Source organism: Pteropus alecto, unplaced genomic scaffold, assembly GCF_000325575.1.
Source record: "Pteropus alecto unplaced genomic scaffold, ASM32557v1 scaffold63, whole genome shotgun sequence".
Taxonomy (NCBI): Eukaryota; Metazoa; Chordata; class Mammalia; order Chiroptera; family Pteropodidae; genus Pteropus; species Pteropus alecto.
The window spans coordinates 4,421,167-4,447,582 of record NW_006434897.1 but is presented as its reverse complement, the minus strand read 5'-3'; the positions used below and the strand labels follow the sequence as shown (position 1 = coordinate 4,447,582).

The 26,416-nt window shown below is 32.4% G+C and overlaps 1 protein-coding gene across 2 annotated transcripts in view; it reads right to left on the bottom strand.

Moving 5' to 3' along the window:
- Positions 1-26,416, bottom strand: part of GRID2 (glutamate ionotropic receptor delta type subunit 2) — a 1,244,993-nt gene that overhangs the window by 491,875 nt on the left and 726,702 nt on the right. For both annotated transcript variants that reach the window (XM_006910734.1, XM_006910735.1), the window contains one exon: positions 1,831-1,884. In XM_006910734.1, the coding sequence (XP_006910796.1) occupies positions 1,831-1,884 (54 nt within the window). The remainder of the gene's footprint in view (positions 1-1,830; positions 1,885-26,416) is intronic.

Sequence of the window (26,416 nt, the reverse complement as noted above, 5' to 3'; positions counted from 1 at the left end):
ATGTGACCTCAGAAGAGATAGCTCCCTTCTTCTGAGGGCAGTTCCTAGAAAGGGTGTTAGCTGGTGAGAATCTTCCATAGCCAGCTTCTGGCATCTGGAGAAATAAGTGCCTCCATCCTGAAGGAGGATCTGGGTAATACATCATAGCATCCAGTAACAGAAAGAAAGAAAGAAAGAAAGGATGGAAGGAAGGAAGGAAGGAAGGAAGGAAGGAAGGAAACAAATATAGCAAAAACAACCAAAGCTTTAGCCTGGAAAAAACTTTTAAATTCCATTATCACCACATAATAGTTGTGTAATATTTGAAGATCTTTAATTTCTTTGAACCTTAGATTCCTTGCAAAAAAATAGAAATAAAAAAATCTAATTTGAAAAGTTATCCAGGAGGTTTGCTAAGTTTCACTTTCCCTTCCCTCTATCCTGATGTTTATTCTGGATGGAAACTGAGAGGTATTATAAAATTAGATGGTATCAAACTTCATTGAAAAGCAGATCTCACGCATACCTGTGGGAATCTCAGAAAAACACATTTCGATTTGAAATAAGACATATAATGACAAATCACATAGACTTAAACTTTGGTCGACCAAAAATAGGCTTGCAAGATGTTTCTAGTATCTTTTCATTGAGCTAAAAAGAACCATTCTATCAAAAAAGTATGTGTAGGAAAAACAACTTGAAACTGGGAATCATTTTCATTTTTCTATGTAAAGAAAGGCAAATTATTTACCCTCTATCAACCTCATTTCCTCAGTACTTCATAAAATAATATTTAGTACTCAACAAAATAAAGTGTGAGAAAGTGATCTTTGAACTTTAATGTGTTATGATCATTATTGCAATACCATTTTTTGAGTGTCATTTTTCAGGCCCTGTGTTGAGTATTAGATAATATCTCATTTAATTTTTATTATAAACTTATAAAGTAAATGTTATTATAGTTACTGTACAAATAAAAAATCAGAGGGACGGGATGATTATATTATATATCCAAATAACACAGCTAACCCATTTTATAGCCAGAATTAAACCTATCTTTCTAACTGCAAAACCAAAATTTTTACCTAAAATACTGTTTTTTCCTTTAAATAAAATTTATTATTCTATAATTTAATATTTATTAATAATACATTATTTTTATTCATAAGTAATAGATACAATGAATACTAGGTTTTGCTGAGGACAAATCCATGTGGTTTCTTTATTTGTCCATTACCGATCTGCTCATTGTCCTTTCCAATTCTGACTGGCAGGTGCTAATGGAAAACTTATTTCACAAGGTTCTTATACCGTAATGTATTTTTAATCTTATGTATTATCTTACAAAAGTCAAAAAACTTTCACGAGGAATTTGACAAGTTGATGGATTTTAAAACAGTTGTATTCCTTTATGAAAAGAAAAAAAGAATCTGTTCTTGTTTATTCATATTCTTATGCTGAACTACTTATGGGGGTGGATATAAAAAGTTCTAGAAACAACATTAAAATATAAATGGAACACAAGCACTCCACTGGGAGGAATTCACTTTGCTTACAAAAAAGTGTACTTTTTATAAAGATGATCTCCCAAAACAGGCAGTGTGTTCAATGGAAAAGGCTAAAAGAATACTCAGTGGGGAAGACAGTCTCCATTTATTTTATTCACACAAAGCCCTTTATAATTAAAAAAAACCCTCCTTATTCTATTTTTATTTAACAGCATCCACTCAGTAAGCTGAACATTTACTCTGTGTTCTGTTTCCTTTTAGAAATTCAAGGCCTTTGGAAATGCTGTGAGTATACATGTAAAAACAGGTCCTAGAGTTGACGATAAGGTTTAGTTGGCTTTACCTCATTTATAATGATCCAGTGACAATCAAAAGCAACCAAATTAGTCTCCACAACCTAGAATAGAAAAAGAAAAACAGCTATCAGTCAGCATTAATTATGGAAAACAAACCAAATTAAATGGATACACTTTGTAAATGGCAAAAACAAAAAAAAAATGAATCACATTAAAAAGATCTTTGTTATTTAAAACACTGTAGGAACCAAACATTGTAGAAACAAGCATTTGTTTCTGATGTGTAGAGGCATTATAGGCTTGCTAATTAAGTTTGAAAATATAATTCATCAAAAGTCTGGAAAAACATAGGTTTCAACTTAAAAAATAATATAATAATACTGTATAGCGATAGTAATTTAACTGAGAGTGATATTCAAATCACATTTCCTATTCCAAATAAATTTTGATAGCATTCGATTATCCAGCTAATAATTATCTAAGTACATATCCCTCCACAATTACTCTCTAACTTAACATTATCTTCTGATACTTACCTCTGTATATGCTTGTGGTATTGTCTTGATAAAGTAAACTGCTCTGTGTTCTGAAAAGCTTTGTGTATTTTAAGGAGATCCATTCATTAAATTATGTGAATGTAAAGACTAAAAGCCATGAACATTATATGTTACCATTAAGTTATGGGTGAGTAATTTCAGTAGCTTTCAAATTGTTAATAATATAAAATAAAACTTACGTAAAAGGAAAAGCGAACAATATATAGGTAATGACTTTGGCTAACTGGGTAAATTGATTCTAAATGATCTTGGGCTTATTCCAAAAAACTGTGAGCTGTGTGTGTGTGTGTGTGTCTGTATGTGTGTGTAATAAAGGTAGCTTTTGCATGAAAGTTTCCATTCTATCCAATCTTATCTTATCATACATATTCTAAGACATGTTCTTAGAATTCATGCCATGGGGCATACAGGCACGTAATAGGCGAGACTGTTTTATAAGAGATTATTCTACGAGATTATTCTGTTATTTTCAGCATTAATACTCAAAGATTGACTTTTAAATGAAGGTGCTTTCTAATAAATAGCAAGGAATTGTTATAAAGTGTGAATTGCATTTTGGTGGTGATTCTTTGTCCCATGAAGAAATGCCTACTGAAATATGTATTGAATCATGAGAAATGCAATTGGAAATATATTTCTTATGTGATTCAATGCAGAATCTTCATTTTTTAAAATTTCGGTATAAATTTTATATGATTTCAATATGCATTATATTGGTACCTATGACCTTACTGAGGTGTATAGATGATACATTAACATAGAAGTGTAGATGTTATCTATAAATAAAGTTATATCTTTATTATCATTTACTTAAATACATACATGTTTCACTTTCACATGAAACTTAATATAGAAAATATGACCATTGGCAGTTTTTGGTGTTAGCTAAAAAAATAAAATCACTTTATACCAGTAATTGCAGCCCTTATTTTTCATTTTATGGTATTTTTTCTTGTCTTAGTGACAAATCATCAGTAATTTATTAGCAATAAACGGTGTTAGAGAATAAATGGAAATTCCATGAAAACTAAAGGGATACAAAGCAAAGACTCAAATATAAGAAAAGTAGTTACCTGGATAAAATAAAGAGAAATCAGTTACAGATGGGAGAAAAATATGACTAAATACAGAAATAGAAAGAATTCAGAGAAAAGAGAAATAAAATCCAAGATATAGACTGAAAGTACTTCCGAAACAATATTAGTAGTAGAGTGAAGGGATGACTCAATTTAGTTTAAATTGTTTCCATTTAGGTAATATGTACCATGTGGCCAGATTAAGCAAAATTCAGGCTATGGGAACTCTTCATTAACTTGTAGAACTTAATAAATTGAAAAGTTGTCTTGTGCAATAGCATTTATGAAATAAGTAGAAGAGTTATGATGGTAAATTATTGATAATTTGTCTAGACCATAAAACTCACTCATTTTTCACACTTTCTGTCTTGAAAAACTTTCAGGCAAAAGTATTAAGCAGTATAGAGTCACAGGTTCAATCCTGTGTTTCAGTAAGAGAGAAAGGCAAAGATCTCATATAAGGTCATTCTACTTGCTCTACCATCCTCCTTTGCTAAGAGTCAGCAGGGAAATAATCTCCTCTGACTCCTATCTTTGGTTTTACTCATGAGTACTAAAATATGAGACATTTATCAGTATAAATTTAAAACAAGGAAAAAAATATTAGCACATTACTACCATAAAGAAATAAATCATTTATCAAAATAGTTCATGTTCGTGGAGTAGTCCCTACTCCACTGCTCCATGATGTGGTACTGCACTAAACCTGAAATAACCCTCTGTTCTGTTGAGGCATTATTACATTTTGGGTCTACTTGTTAGAATAATTTAGCCTATCTTAGCTAATGCAATTCTTTTTTATTAACCTCAGCTATGCATTTTTTCTAACCTTAATAAATTTAATAAACATACTCATTGGAGTGATTTTATAAAGGCATGATTTCAAAACCATGCAATATTTGTTAGCCCTTTCATAAATAATGAACAGTCAGAACTTTTTTACAAGCCCATTTTTCTTTTGAGAAGGAAGGCAAATTAGACTACAAAGGTACTTAAGAATGAAAAGTTAGATCTCTCATTCTTCTAATTATATCCCAAAATATACACATACACACAGCTAAAATTCATGTGTGACGCCATGTTATAAAGAAAGTTTGAAAATTTTTTATTGCTATGTTATACACAGAAAGATAATGCTTCTATTCTTTATCTGAAGAATGGTCCACTAAAAGGGAAATATAATTTCCTTAAGTCTAGGTTAACATCTTCATGCGTAACCATTGAGCTGGCATTTGAGTTCTCTGATTTTTTATAATTGAACGTTACTAAAAGTGAGCAATGTGAAAAAGCCACTAATTAAAGAGGTAACTGCTATCTGTAATGAAAGGAGCATTTAGTAAAGGTCATACAAAGATGAGAGGGAGTTTAATATCTTGAAAATCCAGTAGGTTTTGAGTTTCTTCACTTAAATGATTAATGTAGGTACAGGAGTACATTTGATATACATATGTGTATGTGTATTACAGTAAATTTGTGTATATGTAGAAAATGTACTACTGGTTATATATGTTATATAAAATGTACTATTAGCGATTATATACACACACATATATACAAGACGTAAAATTATCGTAGAGTTAAAAAAGAGACAAGAGCAATAATGTTTATTCTTTTCACATATTATCATATTGAACTAATATAATAAACATTCTTAGGAAAGATTTACATAAAAAATAAATTTCAGCTACTTGTGTGGATAACAAAAGCCTGCTATGTTAACTCTCAGATCGAAGCATCTGATAATTTTTATATTTTTTAGTAATATTAATCCCTTTCTACTTGGCACTCTTTAGCCAAATAATACTGTTTTGAACTAGTGGTATTACTAATTTGAAGAACTAAATTACTTCTGGATAAAGGATTAAGAAACAATTGTAAGACATCTTAGAATTTTTTATCCATATAATTATTTCCACAGTTATGTTAGAACTCAAGCAGGAAAAATTGTTTCCTTTCCTCATATTCTTTACCTAAGTAACACATCTCTTATTTCAGCAGTAAACATATTTAAAGTCAATTACAGGGATTAAGAAATTTGAAATTTTCCTTTTTTTCAGTGGAAATTTATTTATTTTTTTTTTATCTAAGTACATCATTATTATAGTTGTTTGGTCTCATTCTATGGATTTTAAAAAATATCTAGCAAGTTACTAAACAGTAATTGTACTTTTTAATACAAAATTTAAAGAAATTAGGTTGCTATGAAATATCGAAGATCATTAAATATATTTTATATTTTATTACCATTATGATAAGAAACACAGAAAGATAATGCTTCCACAAAATCACATTATGCTTTGGCTATCAAAAGAAAGTAGCAAGTCAGTAAGAAAAAAAAAAAAACTCTCCACTGGGGACTCTAGTATGTTTGATTATCTAAATAACCAAAGAAGTATGGATTTTCCTTGGTAATCTGTTTCTCTCTCTCTCTTACTCCATGCTTCTCTCTTATTACATGTGTGTACATTTGTAATGGAAATTGAGCATGGTGCATGTTCACATAGAGTTCCTCTCACATCGGTATATAGTAACGTAGTTACCACAAATAAGACTAACCACTACCCAAGAAGTTGAGCTTACTTTAAGGGAATTGAGCAAAAAAGAGGGAAAAAAAAAATCAAGCCCTGTCGAGAAGACAAGTGATGAGTAAAGACAGACCATCTGTCATTGGCAGGAACTTTAGAACTTCTGAATCTTTAGAAAAGCCTGACAATTTATCACCATGTCTTCCATCATTTGTTCTCAAATCTTTAGATGTGCTAAATATAAGACAATCCGAAGCAAAGAAACTGCCAGAGCGTGTATCTCACTGGTAATAAATGTGGAACAGTTTCTATGAGCACAGAGGACAATTTAATTGACTAAACAATAACATCAACATGCTGTTTTTCACTCAACCTTGCGGCTTAACTAAATTAAGCTTTTTCCCTTTGCAGGATGTACTAAATATTACACATTTATGCAAAGGGTTCCAGTGCTCTGTGTACCTGCAGCAGCAATGATAGCAGGTGTTTGCTTCCTGACCATTTCAAATTACCAGGCAGAAACTTGTGTGTGTCATGCCTGGGGAAGGATACCCACAGTTATTCTGAAGCAAGTGGCCAGAAAAATATTAAAGGCAGAAACCTGTGTGTGTCATGCCTGGGGAAGGATACCCGTAGTTACTCTGAAAATAGTGGCCAGAAAAATATTAAAGGCTACTTCTTTCCTGGCTTCTAATCTATAGCAATATTATACCTTATATCAGCAGACCCAGAACTGTATTTTTGGGACATTACTTCTACTATAATTTGTAAACATTCTGTAGCCAAATAGATTTAGAAATGTCAGGTTAAGCAAAGTGAAATAGATGTCATTACTGCATTACTCTTAAAAACTTTAACAGGTTAACATCAATATCAAAATATAATTAACATAAAAGTAATATTAATATGTAATATTATTTCATATATTATTTTGGGACATATGGCTTCAGATTTATGATCATGAGCTCTAAAATCAGATAGCCAATACCTCTATTTTCTTACAGTATGACTTTGAACAAATTACTATCCCTGTAGGCCTCAGTTTCCTACTTGTCATTAGGGTAATAGAAATCATAGTGAAGATCAAATGTGATAATGGCACATTGTAAATTTTCAATAAATATCAACTCCTCATATTAATAAATATGCTTTATGGAACTACAGGAGAAGATACTTGGAATGTAGCATATCCCAAATGGTCTGACCATGAAAACCATTTTTCCCATTACAAACCTCATGAGATTAATACTTTTTAAGAAATGTAGACTAGAACCGATGTTAATTTAGTCACACATTTAGTCACACAAGTTCTATAATTTTATTGAAGCACCGAGAGGAGTTTTGTAATTTTAAAATCATGATCTTACAATAATCCTACAGAGCGTGACTAACAGAAGAAACTTTCCACAAAATAAAAACGAATACAAAAACAAAAGTTTAATTATATTTTATGTAAAAAAACCAAATTCATATGTAATAGTTCTGACCAAATAGTGATACTTCTTTCCTTTTAATCTTTTTCCTCCTTTATAATACAAAATAAGTCAAAACCAAACCAAACCATTATACGCTTCTCCAATAAAATACAGAAAGGGAGTATATCATGTACACAGCTTATAATGCATAGATTTTTAGGAGGGATTCATAGATTTACAGTACAAACTCTACACCCAGTTGCCTGAGTATCATATATGGCTAAACTGTACTCCATCGAGTAAATACTAAAGTCTCTGAAGTGCAGAGTAATAATACAACTCTCCAGCCTTCTTAAGGTATAATAGAGATCATGTGAGCTTGGATTCATTTCCATTGATTGCTTTTTTTGGTTGTTTAGCTTGTTTTGTTTTCATTTTCCTTCTCAGTAGAAGACCTGAAGCTACAGTATAAGGAGACACTGGAGTTTTATTTGTGTAGATTCCATTTTTAAATACCAAGTATATCCAGCAGATGGCATCAGTAATCCCTCATGGAGATATTGGGCAGTATGGGGATAATTTGAAATAACTGTCTTGTTTGCATTTCCCCTTGAGCTCAGCATGGATCCCCAACTCTCTTCTGTTCTTATCCAAGCAGCCGCTATCTGCCATCCCACTCTGCTTTTTGCTTTAGAATCTCTGCTCTGATCTTCCAGCTGGAAGACCACAAATACACTTTCATCCAAATCCTCTTGCCATTACTGCCAAAGTTATTTCATAAACGGATATGCTAGAATTATTGTTACTGCTGTGAGTTGGGTCTTCCCACACCCCCTGGGAGATGGAAATATGCCACCACTGGGATTTGGCCAACAGTATGCAACCTGCCATGCTTCTTAATGTAGAAAGATGGGCGCTAATGCAAACAAATAAGAGAATCTGCATTCATCATATGGCATAGACCCACCTTACTGTGTCCTATATTATTGAACAGAGATTGAACCGCGATTAAAAGTGAATTCAGGATTTCAATACTTTGCCCGATGAGGATATAAATAAAGATTTGACAATTATTTCCAGTGCAGAAAACCACCGTGTCACTGTTTCCATTCTTTGTGAATTTCTGCTTGCAATGTTTTTTTGTTTTTTTTTTTTTAAGATGTCTGCTGTAGTGATTAAAGGTACATTATCCTAAAACAATCAGGAAAAGTAGGGTTTGTGGAAGGATGATTCATCCCAGGTCTTGCCTGTTTTGAACATTCTAATATGGTTACTTTTTGTACAATGGGTTATTATAGTAAAAATACATATATATTTTTAATTTAATTTTTGCTAGCACAATGACCCCTGGCAGAGTAAATTAATTTGTAAGTACAAATGACAAATGAATATAACTTCTTGCTTGGATTTTGATGGGGACTTAAAATCATGATTTGGGGGCATACTGGAACTTAGTTGCTAGGATTTATGAAATAGGCTTTCTTGCTATCTAATAGCCAATAAAGAAAACTTTTTATAGAGAAGTCTACGGATTACATCAAAATGCACTGCATAGGCCCTTCACAAATGTGAACTTTCATGCCTTTGCTTTGTTCCTTTTGATCTCTTCTTTGTCCTTTCTCTTCAGCAAAGTGTTTCTCAAAATTCAAAGACTGAAACAAATGTCAAACCCTTTCCCACCCTACCTCCCAAGCCCAAGCAGTATTGTCCCAATTCTCATGCTCCTCTAATACACTAACAAACTTTACTCCAGCCTTAATTAAATTGTGTGTAATTATATAACTGGCTGTGAGGGCCACGTTGTATTTTCTATCTCCCTTATTTTCTCTGTTTCAGCTGGCTTTCTTGCTGATCCTCAAGTATAGTCCCACCTCTGCCTTTCTTTTGCCTTCTGAATTGCTTTTCCACTGGGGATGTGCACAGAGCCTCCTCCTTCATTTCATTTAGGTCTCTGCACAAATGTCACTTCATCGGGTGCATCTTCTATGATCACCCACCCTTGCTCTCCCCACGCACTGATCCACATGAGACAAACACACATTTATTTACTGTTTCTTTCTGTACACTAGCTTCACAGAAGAATTTCATTTTAATCACTAATCTGTACCTTAAAAATAATTTATGACATATTTAGAGTTTCAGTAAAATTTATTGCCAGGCACAGGCAAGTTTTCACTAAATGTACCTATTTGGAGAAAAAGTAAATAGCTATTTGGAGAAAAATTATATAGCTCCAATGAATGTTTATACATCTATGTACATTCCTACTTCACCTAGGACTAAATAATTTAATAAACTTGTATGCGAAGGAAGTCAGATAGAATTTAATTTCAAAAAATTAAATAAATAACTGGAAAATTACTCAATCATATTTTCTCAACCGAGATGTTGATAATTTATGTGGTAATAAAGTAAAGAAGTAGCATATTCAAAATCTTCAAAGTCAAATACCTCAGGATTTGGAGGCTATGTGATGTTACTGAAAGAACATAAAATTTGAATAACTGGGCTGTGTTCAAATGCCAGATCTCCTTATTGACAGTCAGAGATATTGCTTATTCTGTCAGTTCCTGATTATCTAAATAATGCTATTTTCACAGGTGTATAGTGAAGATTAAATGAATGCATCTAAAGTGCCTGTAACATTATAAGCTACTGTCTTTTCTCTGTTAACCTCCTTTCCCCTATTTACTCAGTTTGCTGCAGTATTTTTGACAGTACTCACAAATGACTATAAGTGCATTTGTTCAATTCAATAAATGTCTACTGAATGCTATTTATAGTATATTAATAGTAATAATAAAAGCTAATAGTTACTGAGTGCTTAATATGTGCCAGGCATTGTGTGTGTGTGTGTGTGTGTGTATTTATTTATTTAATGCTCACAATATCTTTATAATGCAAACACTACATTTATGTCTACCTTATGTATAAAGAAACATACATAAGGTAGAAACATACATACAGGCAGGGATAGAAATCAGAATCAATAACTACTAAACATTCTTCCTACATAATGTTCTCATAGCCCTCTTTCTTCAAGTTTTGTAAACTACTATGCTTTGTTCAAAATAAAAATATAGTCAAACTGATGTTGTAGAACATTGTGTGGTGTCGATTGGAATTCTATATTTGAACTCTATTGTGTATCTTATTTGTGTCTACTATATACCTCTGAGATAGAACCATTGAAGAATTTTAGAAATGCAGGTGATTTCATCTACCATTCTACTCTATGACCATTTTCTTGAAGTGGTATAAGAAAATTAGTTTTTGTTGTACAGTAGGTCTTATTTCCCATATTCTTTTCAGAATGTAACAACTTGCTATATGATTAACTTATTAAACATTTATATATGTATATAAGATGTGCAGCTGATGCTTAACAAGAGAAATCTTTTTCTGTTCTCTCATAAAAGCAAAACTTTTGATGTTACTATAGGACGAAGGGCCAAAAGCTTCTAGAAGAGAAAATAGATAATGATTCTTAGGTATTTTAACAATAAGGCAATTAGCATTTAGTAGGTGAATCAGTTTACTACTATTCTTTGTGTAACAGCTGTATTCTGGGTTATCAATAGCTCATTATTGATGAAGCCACCATGAAAGCTGATTATTACCCATTAAAGGACATTCCTAGTTTAATATTTCTGGTATACCCAGGCTTTTCTAATATTTCTGCTCTCTAAAATATCTAAGTTGTCAATAGTGGTATAAAATATTGATGATTCTAGAATCAAAAGACTCTATAGGAGAATAAAAGTATTCAAAAGGTCCTACCAATTTTCACACACAAAGTACCTAAAAGAAAAATAAAGAAATGCAAAAATGTGAACCTCCATGGCCATATTCCTAAAGTAATTGTGTTGGTCATTCTCAAGGTAGTTAAGCTCATTGGAGGTATTATTCTTGAACTCTTTTTTTATAGAATCAAGAAACGAGACCTTCAAGTTTTCTGGGGGTTCTAAATTTCTTTCATAGTTTCTTCCATAAAAAGTATACCTTGTGGCCCACTGTAAAAATGTTTTTGATGGTGTTTGGCTTAAGAGCATGGACACTTTCCAGAATTCTAAGCAATTGACTCTTCCGTCTGTGCTATTTCACTATAGTAAAATATAAACCATCTTTTACTTACCACTGACAAATCACCTTATGGTGTTAGAACTGTGTTTAGTAACAAAATATCAGTTGAAACTGAGGCACCAACTGCTAACTGCTCATATAAAATGTCATTTGTAGAACAGAATTACACAGTTTGACAAAGGAACCTGTGTTACGAGCACATAATATAAAAATATTAAGTTATCTCACATATTTTAGAGTTTTCAATGATCTTAAACCTCTTGATAATATTTTTAAACTCTTAAATTTTTTATTTATATGTATGGTTATCTGTCAGTGTTTATAATTGCATGATTTTCACAAAATGACGAGAGTTATCCAGAATGCCATTTACATGTGTTATAATATACAGTTCCACCTTTCTTAGAAATGAATCACACAACTGTGTGGTTTAGTGTCACTCCAAAATCATAGCTTCCAGCTTTTACTGGATATTTAATTCTAACAAGCAATTCTTCCATCTGCTCTTTCCCCATTTTCCATGGCAGTCACATTCAATCTTCAACCAACTCCACTAGCCCATTTTACTAATAAACTGTACAAGCAACTTTGTTTTCTATTTAAACAAATAATGAATAGATGAAAACTAGTAGAAATGGTTTCAAGCCCTCAAATTATTCCCCCTCTAAAATCAAAAGCAAAGCAAAAAAAATCTTTATTTGAATAATATTAGATAACATTTTGGAGTGCGTATTACCTACGAGAAACAACAGTAAATATTTCAGTGCCTTTCCTTATACATTTCATAACAACGCTTTAAAGGTATTTTCTATAATTTTCCCTGTTTTACAAATGAATACATATCTTCTTAACTTCATTCCTCTCCTCTGTTCACAGTAAAATAGGCACTATTTCTCCAAAAAGGACTAATCATTTCAGTAGAGCTCTGGGTCCCTTTCTTTCCTCCTAAGGAAATCTGCAGCATCAGTTCTCTATAGACACTTGTGCCTTCCTCATCTCTCCATTTACTACTTATGCTCTATACATTTCCTTCCACTTAACATATGATCTCTCAACTGACTCTTATAATCTTCTCAAATATTGCCTATGATTGCCTTCTCTCTTTTTGCACCTCCTATTCATATCTCAATCATTCTACCTTCTCTCCTCTGCATCTGCCTGGTCTCTAAATGTCTTTCAGGATTTCCCTTGGGTATGATTACCGTCACCTCTAAGAAGTGTGCCATGATTACCACAACTTCTTCCACCATAAATTTCTCTTATAAATGTGGATATACCACCATCGCAGTACATATTTAATTATATTTTACTTATCTTTGTACTTATCTATATTCTCCACGACGTTAAAAGCTTCATGAGGAAGGGATAGTGTTTTATCTATTTCTATATTCCCAACAACTAACTCTGGATGTGACTCATAGACATTAAATAAATATTGTGAACTGGATAAAAACTACTATGTTGGAAGGTTACCTTGCCCCTTAGGCCCTTGGCCTACATGAAATGGCTTGTAATTGCAGGTGTAAACAGTTTTCAGTATATCGACTGGTCCCACCTAAGAGCTTGTGTCTTTTATTTTCTCTGCATAAAGACTTGGTCCAGCTTATTTGCCACATGCAAACATAACCTAGAGGTGGGGGTATGTTAGCATCACTGGTATGTGAATATCATCTCAACCAATCGGGGTGAGCGGAAGTGAATAAATGCTCTAGTCTCCTCATCCTCCAGTGGGGTATTTCTGAGGTATACCCCATAGTTTCTCAGAAGATTTCCCATAGGATTGAGTCCCCGTAGCCCACATTTGTAATTCATTCTTGATGACACATTCCTGACCGGCTTTTCTCTTTACTCTCTCATGTAGATCGCTTCCTCACATGTGCCTTTGGGGACCACCTCCCTAATAAACCATCTGCATCCAAGCACTTGTTTCAAGATTTGTACGAGTAACTCAAACTGAGTCAGCTTTCCCACACAAAACATATAATTTACTACACACGAATAGAAAATAGTTCCTTTAGTAAAATGAAATTCTTGAGGAGTAGAAACATTCTTGAGAAATTAAAATTATGCACAATCTGTCCATAGGAGTTGTCTTCTTATAATAGACCGTTGAAATACTTAAAATTCAAAAAAGCTTTGCTATCACTATGTTGGTGTATTTGAGGATTCTTTACATTGCTGATTCTCAATATTATCACAAATTAGAATCACCTGGAGGGCTTTTCAAACACAGATTCTGGGCCCGCCCCAGTAGTTTCTAATTTTGAAAGTCTGTCCTGGAGTCTGAGAATTTGTATTTCTAAGAAGTTTCCAGTTGATGCCCGTGTTGCAGATTTGATGAATCATTTTGAGATCTGCTGCTTTATAAAAAGTCTTGCTCAGGGAGTGAGTTTGATTATTTTGCATTGATTCTGTATCCATTCAATTAATTTAACAAAACCATTCAACCTTTTTGAGCATCTTATATATACTGGTCACAGTGCTAGGCCAGGAGTCACTTCACTGAGCAAGGCAGACTTTGTCTTTTCTCTAGGAGAGCTTTCAGTCTAAGTCCACTGACTGCTTATTAGGAATGTAAAAAGTGTAAGAGAGTTTGCCAGTGTACCTATAATATCCTAGCAGAAGTAAATAAGGACATGCACCTTTCCATAGGAAAAAAGACAAAAGCCTGTTTTACAAAGAATATAGTCACTTAAGCCTATTTAAATATAGCTTCTTATTTGAAGTAAAACTCTTTACACACATTAAAGTGTTGCTATTTATACCCCAGTCATTGCCTCACAAATCATACCTTTACACAAATTATTTTGATCACACAATTTTCCATTTGTAGTGAGGGGTTATAAGAATTGAATTTTTGCAATTGGTAAACATAAACATTATTTTGATTTTACTATCATGTTTGTTTGTTTTTTTAATCTCCAAGTGATAAGGTCAGCCTTGAGTACAGGCTACCAATTATATCCTGAAATGCATCATTGGATTTGCCTGCTCTTTATTTCCTATATGCCATTCCAGCTTCAACTGTAAGAATCAGTTCTGCTAAGTTAAATAAATGACGTGTCAAGGCTTGCTTTAACTGACTCCAGGAGATCAAAATTAAAGAAAAAACATATTTTGAAGATTAGTATAGGATTATATTTTTACTTTTCATTCAATTTTTTTGAGAATTAATTTGTATTAGGAAATAATTAAACACACTAAGGTGTGTTTCTTTCACTACAGTTGAAGCCATAAACACTATATGGCACAATTGTGGTTCATAATTCGAGGGGTGGCCTGGGGATATATAACTTTCTTGGTCTATTTTAAAGAGTTACATACAGATTTTGAATCTCCCATATGTTTTATATTTTATTTAAATGCTTAGCACTGTTTCACAGAATAGTTTCATATTTAGTCTAATTTCACAGTATACTCAGGTCAGAACACAAAAGTAAGATAGCAAAGAAAGATCTATTAGATAACAATCCCCTGTTCTCTCTCAGACTCAAAGAGATGTCCCAATGGCAGTTTCTGAGGGCCACCTGTTTGCCTCTCTAGAGAAATCTGAAAACAATATGAATGCTGTTGACAAGCTTCAAAAGGCTTCTTTCCCAGATGGCTTGATGACAGAGTATTAGAAGACTTTAAGAGTATTCTGATACTACATATTGTGACAATTAAGGACAAGGACATAGTCGAAGTAAATATCATTTTCTGATTGATTACCACAATTGTTGAAATGGAGTGATCTGGTGTTTATTTGATTAATTGTTTTGTTTCTTTTACAGACTCATTGGTATAACACAAAGTACACACACACACACACACACACACACACACACACACACACACACACACACTCCACTACTGACTACATCATTATTGTCTAATGAAGTAAGGGCCTACAGTATGATTTACAATATGATTAGTTCAGGATAGTTTTTCACATCAATAGAAAACTCCTTTCTTAAGACCTACTCATCCCTTGTATTTTTGGTACAAAATTAAGAAAATCGAAGAGATACACTGACTTGCAACTTATGGTATACATCCTAAGCAATTCACTGAAGTGTTTATCAATCATGTGTCTAATTTAATAATTTAAAATATAATGTATACATTAGAAGAGGCCAACTATTCCTAGAGATGAGTTTTAATCTGTAATAAGATTTTTTATTTTTCATGTTAAGTTAAATTATTTTTAAATGGATCTTTTACTATGGTTGGTTGCTTCATTTTGTTTAAAAGCAAAAATATAACTAAAGTTATGGATTCAGCTTCTGTGTTGGTAAATTACTATTCCTCTTTCCAAAATCTGGTTATATCTATGACACTAGTCCCATGAAAAATAACTGACCATTATCATTTCACCTTTGAGTCTTCAAATACAGAATGTAAAGGACAGAATATTAATGCTATAGAGAGATATTGGAAAAGGATAAAAAGAGTGCTGAATGGACATGTAGAAATTAATAGAGGACATTTTGAGTATAATGAATAATTTCTGGTTGGTATTTTCTAGAACATATTGGAGAGATAAACCTTTTTTGAAATATAATTGATAGATAAAATATACTTAAAATGATTTTTGAATAAATGGAAAGCTGAGACATACTTTGATGCAAATATTTACATATTCCTTTATATACTAGAGCAGACTGGGTTTAGACAACGATAGTTGGGGACACATAGAGAACTAGCCAAATCTGGATATGACAAAAAGAAAAATCCAAACAATATTTTTTATAATTATTGCTAAAAGTTTTAAAACAACATTTAGTAATGAGAATTTGACAATTTATCACTACCATATGTTTAAATTATGATTTGTAAAAATATTCATAATTATATTTAAAGAAAATTTGTTAAAAATTGAAAATTACATGTCATTTAAAAAGCATCAAATGGGTTTAGTTATATTCAACAAATTAATGTTTCCAATTATAAAGGCCATAGTAAAAGAATCCCTTGCAACATTCTAGATGTAGGTATGCAGGCTAACAGGAAGACAACTTGCTACAGCACTTAAGATTCTGGGTGCAGGGTGGAAAGAAACAGATAAACAGTATTTCTTACCTACTGATCCTTTACTAGGGCTGAATTCTTTCTAGGCATGTTTTTGTCATAGAATAATACCTTTATGTAAAAGCTCTTTGAAAAGACTCTTCAGATTCAATTTTTTTCTTAAAAAAAAAAGTATAAAAACTCCATGTGAAAATATGTATTCTTTTATCCTAATTTTCTTACATTTTAGTCAGCAGATATATAGTTTAAAATACATAATTAATTATCTTTATTTTTCAATTTTTGATACTTGGAGCTATACCATATCATTCTCAGAGCTAATAAAATCTCACTAAGATAATTTCCAAATAAATATTCTTCAAATAATTATGCAAATTTTCTGATTTACCTTGATAAAAATTATATAGTGTATATCTTTGAAAATTATATTTTAACATTCTTTTACTGAAACTTACTTTGTGAGAAAAGTGCTCTGCAAATTCAAAGAAAAAAATATGTCAACTTAAAATATCTACACTATGGGGAAAATTCATCTCTTTCGCATTAAATATGACTTTAAGAAAGCTAAAGGAAAACATTTCAATGGAGAAATGTTCTTAAGTGCCTAGTAAAGAACATTTTTAAGGTTGAGAGTTGGATATGATTCAAAACCTGGAACATCCCAAATATTTGTTGTTTGAAATTCAAACTATGATTGAAATTTTCAGGTGTTCACCAGAATGTCAAAGGCCATTCAAAATGCCAAATTTCTGAATGGAGTGGTGGAGACTATAAATCTTGAATGAAGAATTACTTTTTCCTTGAGAGTGGAATTAAGTCCTCTTATTAAGTCAATGGCGGTTCTAATTTATAAAAATCAATAGTGGCCTTTGAAATGTAGTTTAATAAAATATAGAAATCTATATTAAATTCCAAAAATGTCAAGGATATAAACAAAATGTCTGTGTAAAGACACTAGAGTTTGTTGTTGTTTTAATAAAAGTGAACCAGAAGGGCTAGACTATTCCCTTTCTTAAGACATTTTATTTGGGGGGACAAATTATGACATAAATAAAGAGAATAAAACCATTGAAATCTCTAAACTATGTCAGTTTAAAATATAATGCAAAAGGTAGATGCAAAGCCAATTTGACAAGTTTGAACTTTAGTAGTTATAAATATGCTTATCCAAAGAGAGCAACAAAAACCAACACTAAGACTGTTGTCATTCTCAGAGTTCAAGGATAAAACATATCACCGTACGAGGATGCAAAAATTTTGGTCTATTTTAGGCTTTCTATCCCATTAATTCATTTTCAAAAGGTACTGCTGTTTAGCCACCAATAATGGAAATATTTACATAGGTTCTAAAGGTTGGCAATAAGTAGCAATATTAAAAAATTCTAAATAAAAATTTTAAATCTTAACATGATGGTAGTTTTATGTATGCTAACAATAGTTCACTTTTTGCAACTGAATCAGAAGGCAAAAACATTTGGAGCAGAGGCAACAAGATCTTAGTCTAAAATTTTTCTTTAAGATATATATATATTTTTAAAAAGATACTATATGTATATATAACCAATAGATATATGGGTGATTTGGTGAGGTATCGAACAGAAAAGTAAAGTGATTCAGAGAAAGTACACATTGAATGAAGTCAGAGCCTCCCTGGAATCAGGAAAAAATATTTACATAGTTATATTAATGATAATACAGACTAAGGACTTAGTTATAAATGTGTTAAAACTATTTTGAGAGGGAAGGAAGTGTAATTTTGTGTGAGATAACGTATATAAGCTAATTCTCAACTTCCATGTTATTCTTTCAATAGATAATATCAATATATGAAAAATCAGAACAAAGCAGTGTAAACTTATTATTAAAAATATTTGGAAAATACCAGAAGTAGCTAAAACAAAATAAAATTTGAAGTTTGCCTTTATGGAATAGAATGAGAGAATATGGGAAGAGAATGTAGGAAAGAGTAAGGAAGCAACTCCTGTTGTTCATTTTTAGTGTTATAAATAGTTTTAAAAAAATGTATATTGGGTACATGTATATTGGGTAAAATTATGATAAAAAAATTTATTTTTAAAAATTGGTATATAGTCTTTTTCCAGATTATTAAAAAGAACTATTTTTTTAAAGAATTATATAAAAATGACCTAAGCAAAATATTTTTCTAAATAATTTTTGTTAAACTTTTCTCTAAAATCACATTAAAGTGTAATTAATATCCACAATTTTAAAGCCTGTCACTTTTCAAAGTACCATATTTCATTTATGTTTCTATTTCCAAATCTTAAATATATCCCTCACAGTATGAAACTAAAGCAGTATCAGCTTCTCTGTTGCTGACCTTGTCATGTGTCTGTAGACTAAAAAATCAATTTCAGTGTCCATAGTCAATTAAAACTGTGATATCCTATAGAGAATGTTTATTATTTTCTTTTTGCTTTTATTATCTTCTTTGAGAACAATGACATTCCCCACAGTAGATCAAAGATCTTTGAGGAATGACTATTCTATCACAGTAGATCCTTTTGAAATTCACAGTGACCAAATGATAAAAATTTCTCTTACTACAGAGAAGGCTTTAATAAGAGAGCAAAACAAAGGCATTTTTGAAATTTCTCCTTGTAATCTCCTTCTACCTCTATAGGGGACTTTGATTCAAAATAAATACAGAGGCATAACAAAATCTACTGAAGTTAACAGGCTAGACCAATCAAGTGCATCTTTTCTTCAGACATGCTTTACTTACAATAATTATCTATGAATAGTTCCTCAATACTAAGTTGAAGGAAAACTGGATTGCTCAAGGCAAAACTGTGTTTTTCTGGCACATTACAGTATCTGAAAACATGTCCCTAAGAAACTTGATATTCCTAGGAATTCGTTCAGCTCTAAGGACTTGAGAAATTTATGAATATGTACCTATAAGATTTTCTGAGAGATGATATGGCTGAAGTAAATGAATCCTGTTGGCTACAGAGGAGAGGAACAGAATTATCACTACATGAGGAAAGATAATGCATATCCAAAGTTAAAGCCAAAAAATAGGGACCTCAAACCCTTGGCTGAATGTAAAAGGACATAGCCAGCCAACATATGACTTAAGTGAAGCTCAGTAGTGCTGTTTACTACTGTCCTTTAATTGTTAAAGTGTGTGCCTACGTGGCTAGCCAGAGTCAAGCAAACCCATTCTAAATAATTTATTGGGCACCTAAACTGTACTAGGCTGATTTCATCATTCTACTGGAACTTTCTCATTCCTAACTGGACATTTCTTTTAAAATGACTCCCATCTGGAATATTTTTAACCATTTTTTTCTCCTATAAAAGCCATATAATTTTTCTTTCGATGAAATAACACCCCTGTAAATACGAGCAAATAATTTTCATCAAAGGAGCCAAAAATATATAATTGAGAAAAGAAAGCCTCTTCAATAAGTGACACTAGGAAAACTGGAAAGCCACATGCCAAAGAATGACTCTAGACTGCTGTCACCATAAACCAAAATTAACTCAAAATAGATCAAAGACCTAAATATAAGACTTGAAACAATAAATTGCACAGAAAGCAACATAGGTACTAAACTCATGGACCTCGGATTTAGAAAGAATTTTATGAATTTGACTTCAAAGTCAAGGGAAGTAAAAGCGAAAATAAATGAATGGGACTATATCAAACTAAAAAGCTTCTGCAAAGAAAAAGAAATCAATGAATCCTGTTTGAACTTTTACTGAGAAGTCTTCACTTCCCCATCCACAGTTACTGAGCCTTTTCTAATCTCCTGGCAAGCAATGTATATCATACATTTAGGTATTTATTATATAAGTCTAAGAATTTCTGCATGTGTCTTATATGAGAAGTGGTACAGTAAAAACTACATGGACTGTTTCAATTTTAGATTTCACCTCCATCACTTCCTTCTCTGATGAATTCAAAGAAATTCTCAGCTAGTCCTTTTTTTGTGAACTGGTAATAATATCAACTGCCCTGAGTGATTACATGGACTAACTGATATAATTTATTTCTCTTGTCCTGCTCAGCGCCTGACACATGACAGTATGAAGCAAATGTTTGGTCCTTTTCCTTTGAATTCCTGGCTGAATTATAAAATCCTAAAGGACAGAGAATTGCCTTATTTTACTTTGTATCCAGTTCAGTGTCTGGTAGTAATTAAGTACCTTGTGGGCACTTACTAAGTAAGTATTTTTGGAATGAGTGTATCACCTGGGTGCCATGAGGAATCCCTAATTAGCTCTCCATTGCGTGCTCTTAGCAGCTACAGGGACTCTTTAGATGTATTAGAACAAACCCATCACAAGGGAAAAGTCTGTTGATTGAGGGTCAGTACTATTAGTTTTCAGCATTGAGGAAAACATGTTTATATCTTTAAAAGGGGGCAATAAAAATCATTATTTGACTCTATAATAAGTTGTTTGGTATTATATTTAATTTATAAACTTGACAGGCACAGATCAAAGGAAAAAACAAAACCATAACTGAAATGTACAAATGTTTTGCAAGGTTAGAGATTCTCCTTTATTAATTCTCCCCAAATGGAGCACCTTATTACCCAATTTTCTTCTCGGTGAATTGGAAATCTGTGGAAATTATGTATATATACAGCTATATTCAGGCAAATCATTTTCAGAAATTCATGTTCTTTGTATAAAGCACTCAGTTTACCTTATTTTCCTCATTTCTCATTTCAGTTTAATGTTGCTCAATTGATGAGTAGAAGAACCTATGAAAATGTGACAATTCACAGAGCTAGTGTAGTGCTCCTCAAACTTGAGCATTGCGTAAGAATCACCTGGAGGACTTAGCAAACACAAATCTAAGCCTCCACCTCCAGAATTCCTGATTCAGTAGAGCTGAAGTGGGGTCCAAGAATTTCCATTTTTAACACTTTTCCAGTGGTGCTGATGCTGCTGATTAAGGGACTACACTTTGAGAACCACTTTGATAAAAGATAAAGGAAAATATAAAGATATAAGCAAACCCTCTTCTTTAAGGGGCACTTAGAGTTTTTCTTACATTTTGGCAATGATTCCAAAGTGTGAAACTTTTTAAGAACAATGGTGTCTAGTAGGAGAAACTTGGAGGAGTTTCTGATAATTCAAATATTTGAAATCTAGATTGGAGTAACCATCTCCTTAGAATACTCAGACTAAACTTGAAAAATACTTTAGGAATATTTTAAAAGCTGTTTTGACTTCTGATAATGTAGCATTAGTTTCAAACTACTGTATCTTTCTTCATAAGTGGCATTACAGGAAAGTTAAATTTAAAACTAATTAATAGTTGCCTGGATGACTATTTTTAATTGCCTTCTTCTAATTTGATCAGTTATACATTTGAATTGACAATGTAGTCTATTTTAGGGATAATAGAATATAGTTTGCCTAAGTAAGAATCTTTTCACACGTAAAAATCACACATTTAGAGTTTTAAATTAGATTTTTTAAGTTCTTGGGGTGTGCTATAGAGGCACAACATCACTAGATATTTTCAGAAAAAAAGCTGTTAAAGTGATCTACACAATGAGTTCAATTAAAAATAGATTTTGACAATTTAGGAGGAATCTAAATAAGCCTACTTGAAGCAGTTTAATGAATCCATATTTTTTAAAGACCATATTATAGTACACTACATCTTAAATACTGGAAATGTAAAGCTCACTTTGAACTTGAATGGAAATTGATTTGCCATTTAATCTAAAATGACAGATCATTAAACCCTTTTTTCTAAGCTTATTTCTTGATAATCTCATGGACTACCATATTTTATAAATACAGGCATACTTCATTTTATTCAACTCTGCTTTATTGTGCTTTATAAGTGCTGTGCTTTTTATAAATTAAAAGCAAGATCCTCCACCAGCAAAAATATTATGACTTGCTTTATTGCAATACTTGCTTTCTCAGGGTGGTCTCCAAGGTATGTCTGTATTGGAAATAATTATGATCTGTCATATGTGTTTTATTAAGATTGAACAAAGGTTTCTTAAAATATATTAACAAATCAATTCATTAATTCATCAGACAATCATTGATCATCTATACACATACAGGCACTGTTCTAGGTACTGTATATACAACGAAGATTCAGAAAAATCCAAACCTGCTGTGTTAGTTTTCTATTGCTGTCCTAACAAATTAGCACAGATTTAGTGGCTTAAGCGACAGAAATCTTATAATTCTGTAGACCAGAAATTCAACACATTTCTCACAAGATTGAAACCAAGAAGTTGGTAGGGTGCTAGGGAGGGTCTGTTTCCTTCTCCTTCAGGTAATTGGCAAAATTCATTTCCTTGTGGTTTTAAAACTGAGAGTCTCATTTCCTGGTGGCTGTCAGCTGAATACATTCCCAGCTTCTACAGATTGACTGTATTCTCTGACCTGTAGCTTCCTTCATCCATTTTCAAAGTCAGCAATGGCAAATCGAGTTTTTCTGCTTTCCAACTCTCTTGTCTTTTTCTGCCTTATCACTCTGACCTAGCCAGGAAAGTTTCTCTGCTTTTAAGGCCTTACATGATTAGATTGGGCCCATCCAGACTATCCAGGATAATCTCCCCATCCTCAATGTCTATCTCCTTAATCACATCTGCAAAGCTATCTTGTCATGAAAGGTAACATAGTCACAGGGTTCAGATATGTACATCTTGGTGGGGATTAGAAGCATTATTCTGCTTACCATACCTGATAAAACTTACATTCTGGTGGTGAAGTTAAACAATTAAAAAAAAATGTGAAATTTCAAGTAATGGGAAGAGAGGTTGAATTATTTGGATTTCTGGCTGGATATAGACTTTTAAACAGAGAGATAGGAATGGGGTTAAAAAAATCAACAAAGGATGATAAAGTGCCCAGGGACCAGCAACAATGGGAGGCTGTAACCAGTCTAAGTCTGATAGACAAGAAAAGAGAACTATGTCACAAGAAAGAAACAAGAAGTGGGGCTGACCAAAAAGTACACCATGTAGAAGCTATGGCCTTACAGGAAGGCCACCACTACTAGAACAGACTCAAGAAAGAAAGTGAGGGGATAATTAATACCCTGATCAATCTCTTTTTCTGCCCTCTGATCTCCTGCCAGTGCTCCCATTGCCAATCCAAACCAGTAGCCAAGGGGCAACAAAATCTGGAGGAGATCCACCTCAAGGGGCATAGAACCAACAGAAGAAATCAGAGAATGGGCGTAGGGAAGGAAAGAACAAAGAAAATTATTAGTACAGAAATGCTATTGAAAAAAATGGAATGAGAGAGTTAGGAGGGAGCTAAGCTATGTTAGATAAAAAAAATAAAGTAAAACCTCTATGAGGAGGCAATAATTGATCTGGGGCCTTAAAAAATGAGGAAGTGAGCAATGCAGATGTCAAAGGAAGAAAGAATGTCAAATGTTAGTCTTGAGGAAGGGATGGGCTTGTATTCTTTGAGGAACAGAGAAGGGGCCTGGTACTTACAGGAGAGCAAATAAAAGCGAGAAGAGAAGGAAGTGAGGTCAAGTTGGTGTCAGATCATGTAGAGACTGTGAAAAATTTTATTCTCACTGTTTTAAGCAGCAGACAGAAATTCTAAAACTTAAATTTTTAAAAAGTCACTTTGGAGAATTAATGAGAGGGGTCAAGAGTGAAAGCAGGAATACTATTTAGGAGGCATTGAAATACTCTGGGGAAAAGATTACTGTGGTTTAGACTGAGGTGGTAGCAGGGAATACTATAAACAGTGATAATGATATATTTGATGATAAAAAGTTGAATTTGTTGATAGATTAGATTTGAGAGTGTGAAACAAGAAGAGCATCAAAGATGCTCTTAGATTGTGGCATGAGCAACTTGATGAATGATGATTGTGGTGTGTTTATACCTTTTGTATTCCTTTAAAATCATTTTAGCTGATGCTCACTCAGTAAAGACAGGAGTTCAAACAGCATTTAGTCAACCACTTGGAATGAAAAATTCATATTTTTTTTTAATATGCTAGAGCTGAGTGTCCTTGAAATGTCCTTAGGAAATATTATGAGGATTAAAAGACAGACCTAGCCAATGTCACTCCAAGGTCATGTTTCAGTTCCCTCATCATTGTAAGGATCTGTATATGTATCTGTTTACATTAGCAGTACTGTTTAGAATTAAACCTAAATCTACTATTTACTATGTAGCACTCTAGTTATTACTAATTTCTCTAAGTTTCAAATTCTTAGTCTGTTAGGCATCATAATAGTTATTTTATTGGGCCATTTTGATGATCAAATGAGATAATACGTACAAAGTACTTAGCACGGAGCTTGGCTCATTGTAAGCATTTAATGAAACTTAGTTAATATATTTATTTCATGTACTGAAGTTCTATAAATGATTTCCTTTGAAATAAATAATTCACCTGTGGGTGCTCAAATATACTACACACCATTAGTCCACAATCATCCAAATGACTTTCAAAAGCCGTACTAGGTTTTACTCTCCAAGTCTTTGAGGATAAACATGAACAAGGTAAGTGATGTTTGTAAATTCTGTTTGATTTTTTACCTTCTATATTATGGTCCCAAAATGAAATTCTTATTACTGACCTTTGTAGAAAAGATACAGTTACTATAAAGAAGGAAAGTAATACTAGGTTTAACTTCCATCTACCTTGGCTTCAATTGCTGTGCTGTCCTACGGTGTCTGTGAATGAGACATCAAATTGATTTATGCTAGAAAAAAGTGTGTTACAAACCCAAGAATTTAAAATTGAAGAAATAATTTGTTTCCTCTTTACTCTTTGCCTCAATGGAACTCCCATCTCAGAACAAGCTCTTCCCAAGCCCTTGTTAAAATGCTAAATTTTACTAAACCCCTCAGTTTTTCTCTGTTCTGTTTTATGGAGTACCTATAAAGTTCTATATATCTAGAGAACAAAACTATTGACATAGTTTCAAATAAAGGACCAGCAATTCTGACTTACACGTCAAGTGGTATTTAGTGCTCTTAGAATATTTGCTACTTTAGGTTATCTCGTAAATCCTCACAAGAATTTATAGAAATAAGAACTGAAAAATAAAAAAAAAATGATGTAATAAAGTCCTAGGCAGGTAGTGTTTACCAATTAATAACATGAAGATTTTAAAAAAAAGTTTTTCTTAATATGACCTAAATACACACGCACACAATCTCAATCTCTCTCAATCTTTCTCTCATCACAAATAGTTAAAATAATTTTTTATCTTGAAAAATTTAAAAGAAAAACAATGTGGTATCAACTAGAGACAACGATCCGCAGGTTTGAATACCAGAGAATGTTAGGTAAGATGAAGACTTAAACTATCCACTGAACATGGCAATGTTGAGCGGGCCTGGGGAGTGGGGAGCTAAGCCAAAGTGTAGTTGGCTGACTGGGGAGTGGCAAAGGGGAAATAGTAGACCTCTTTTTAAGGATGATTAAGAAGAAAGGAGCTATGACAGAAGGTTTGAAAAGCATAGCTTTAAGACAGGATTATTTATTTGTTTATTTTTAGTTTTCAAGATGAGCAAAATTTGAGTATTTCTATAGACCAAAAGAAACCAATAGATGAAAATTAAAGCTGAGAATGAAATTGAACCAAGATTTTAAAATGAGTAGTAGTAAACTTTATATCTTGAGGCTTCTTCTGTAGAAGATTGGCAAAAAACACATAACTATTAACCAAACACAAAAAACATATAACTATTTTTTTTTTTTTTGTCAAAAGAATATCAAAATTTAAAAGGAATCCTTTGGTTTTAAAATCTAAGTCAAAAGAGTGTACTGAATTGATTGAGAATGGATCACCTTTATTAAATAACATTAAGAATATAAAATTTGGTACTTTAAATAACAAAAATATTTTTAATAAAAGTATGGCCTTTCATAAATACTTTAAGGATAAATGACTACTATAACAGTCATTTGTAAAAAAATAATAAATTATTGCAAAAGCTGTATATTTAAAGTGTTGGCAGTTGCTAAACTA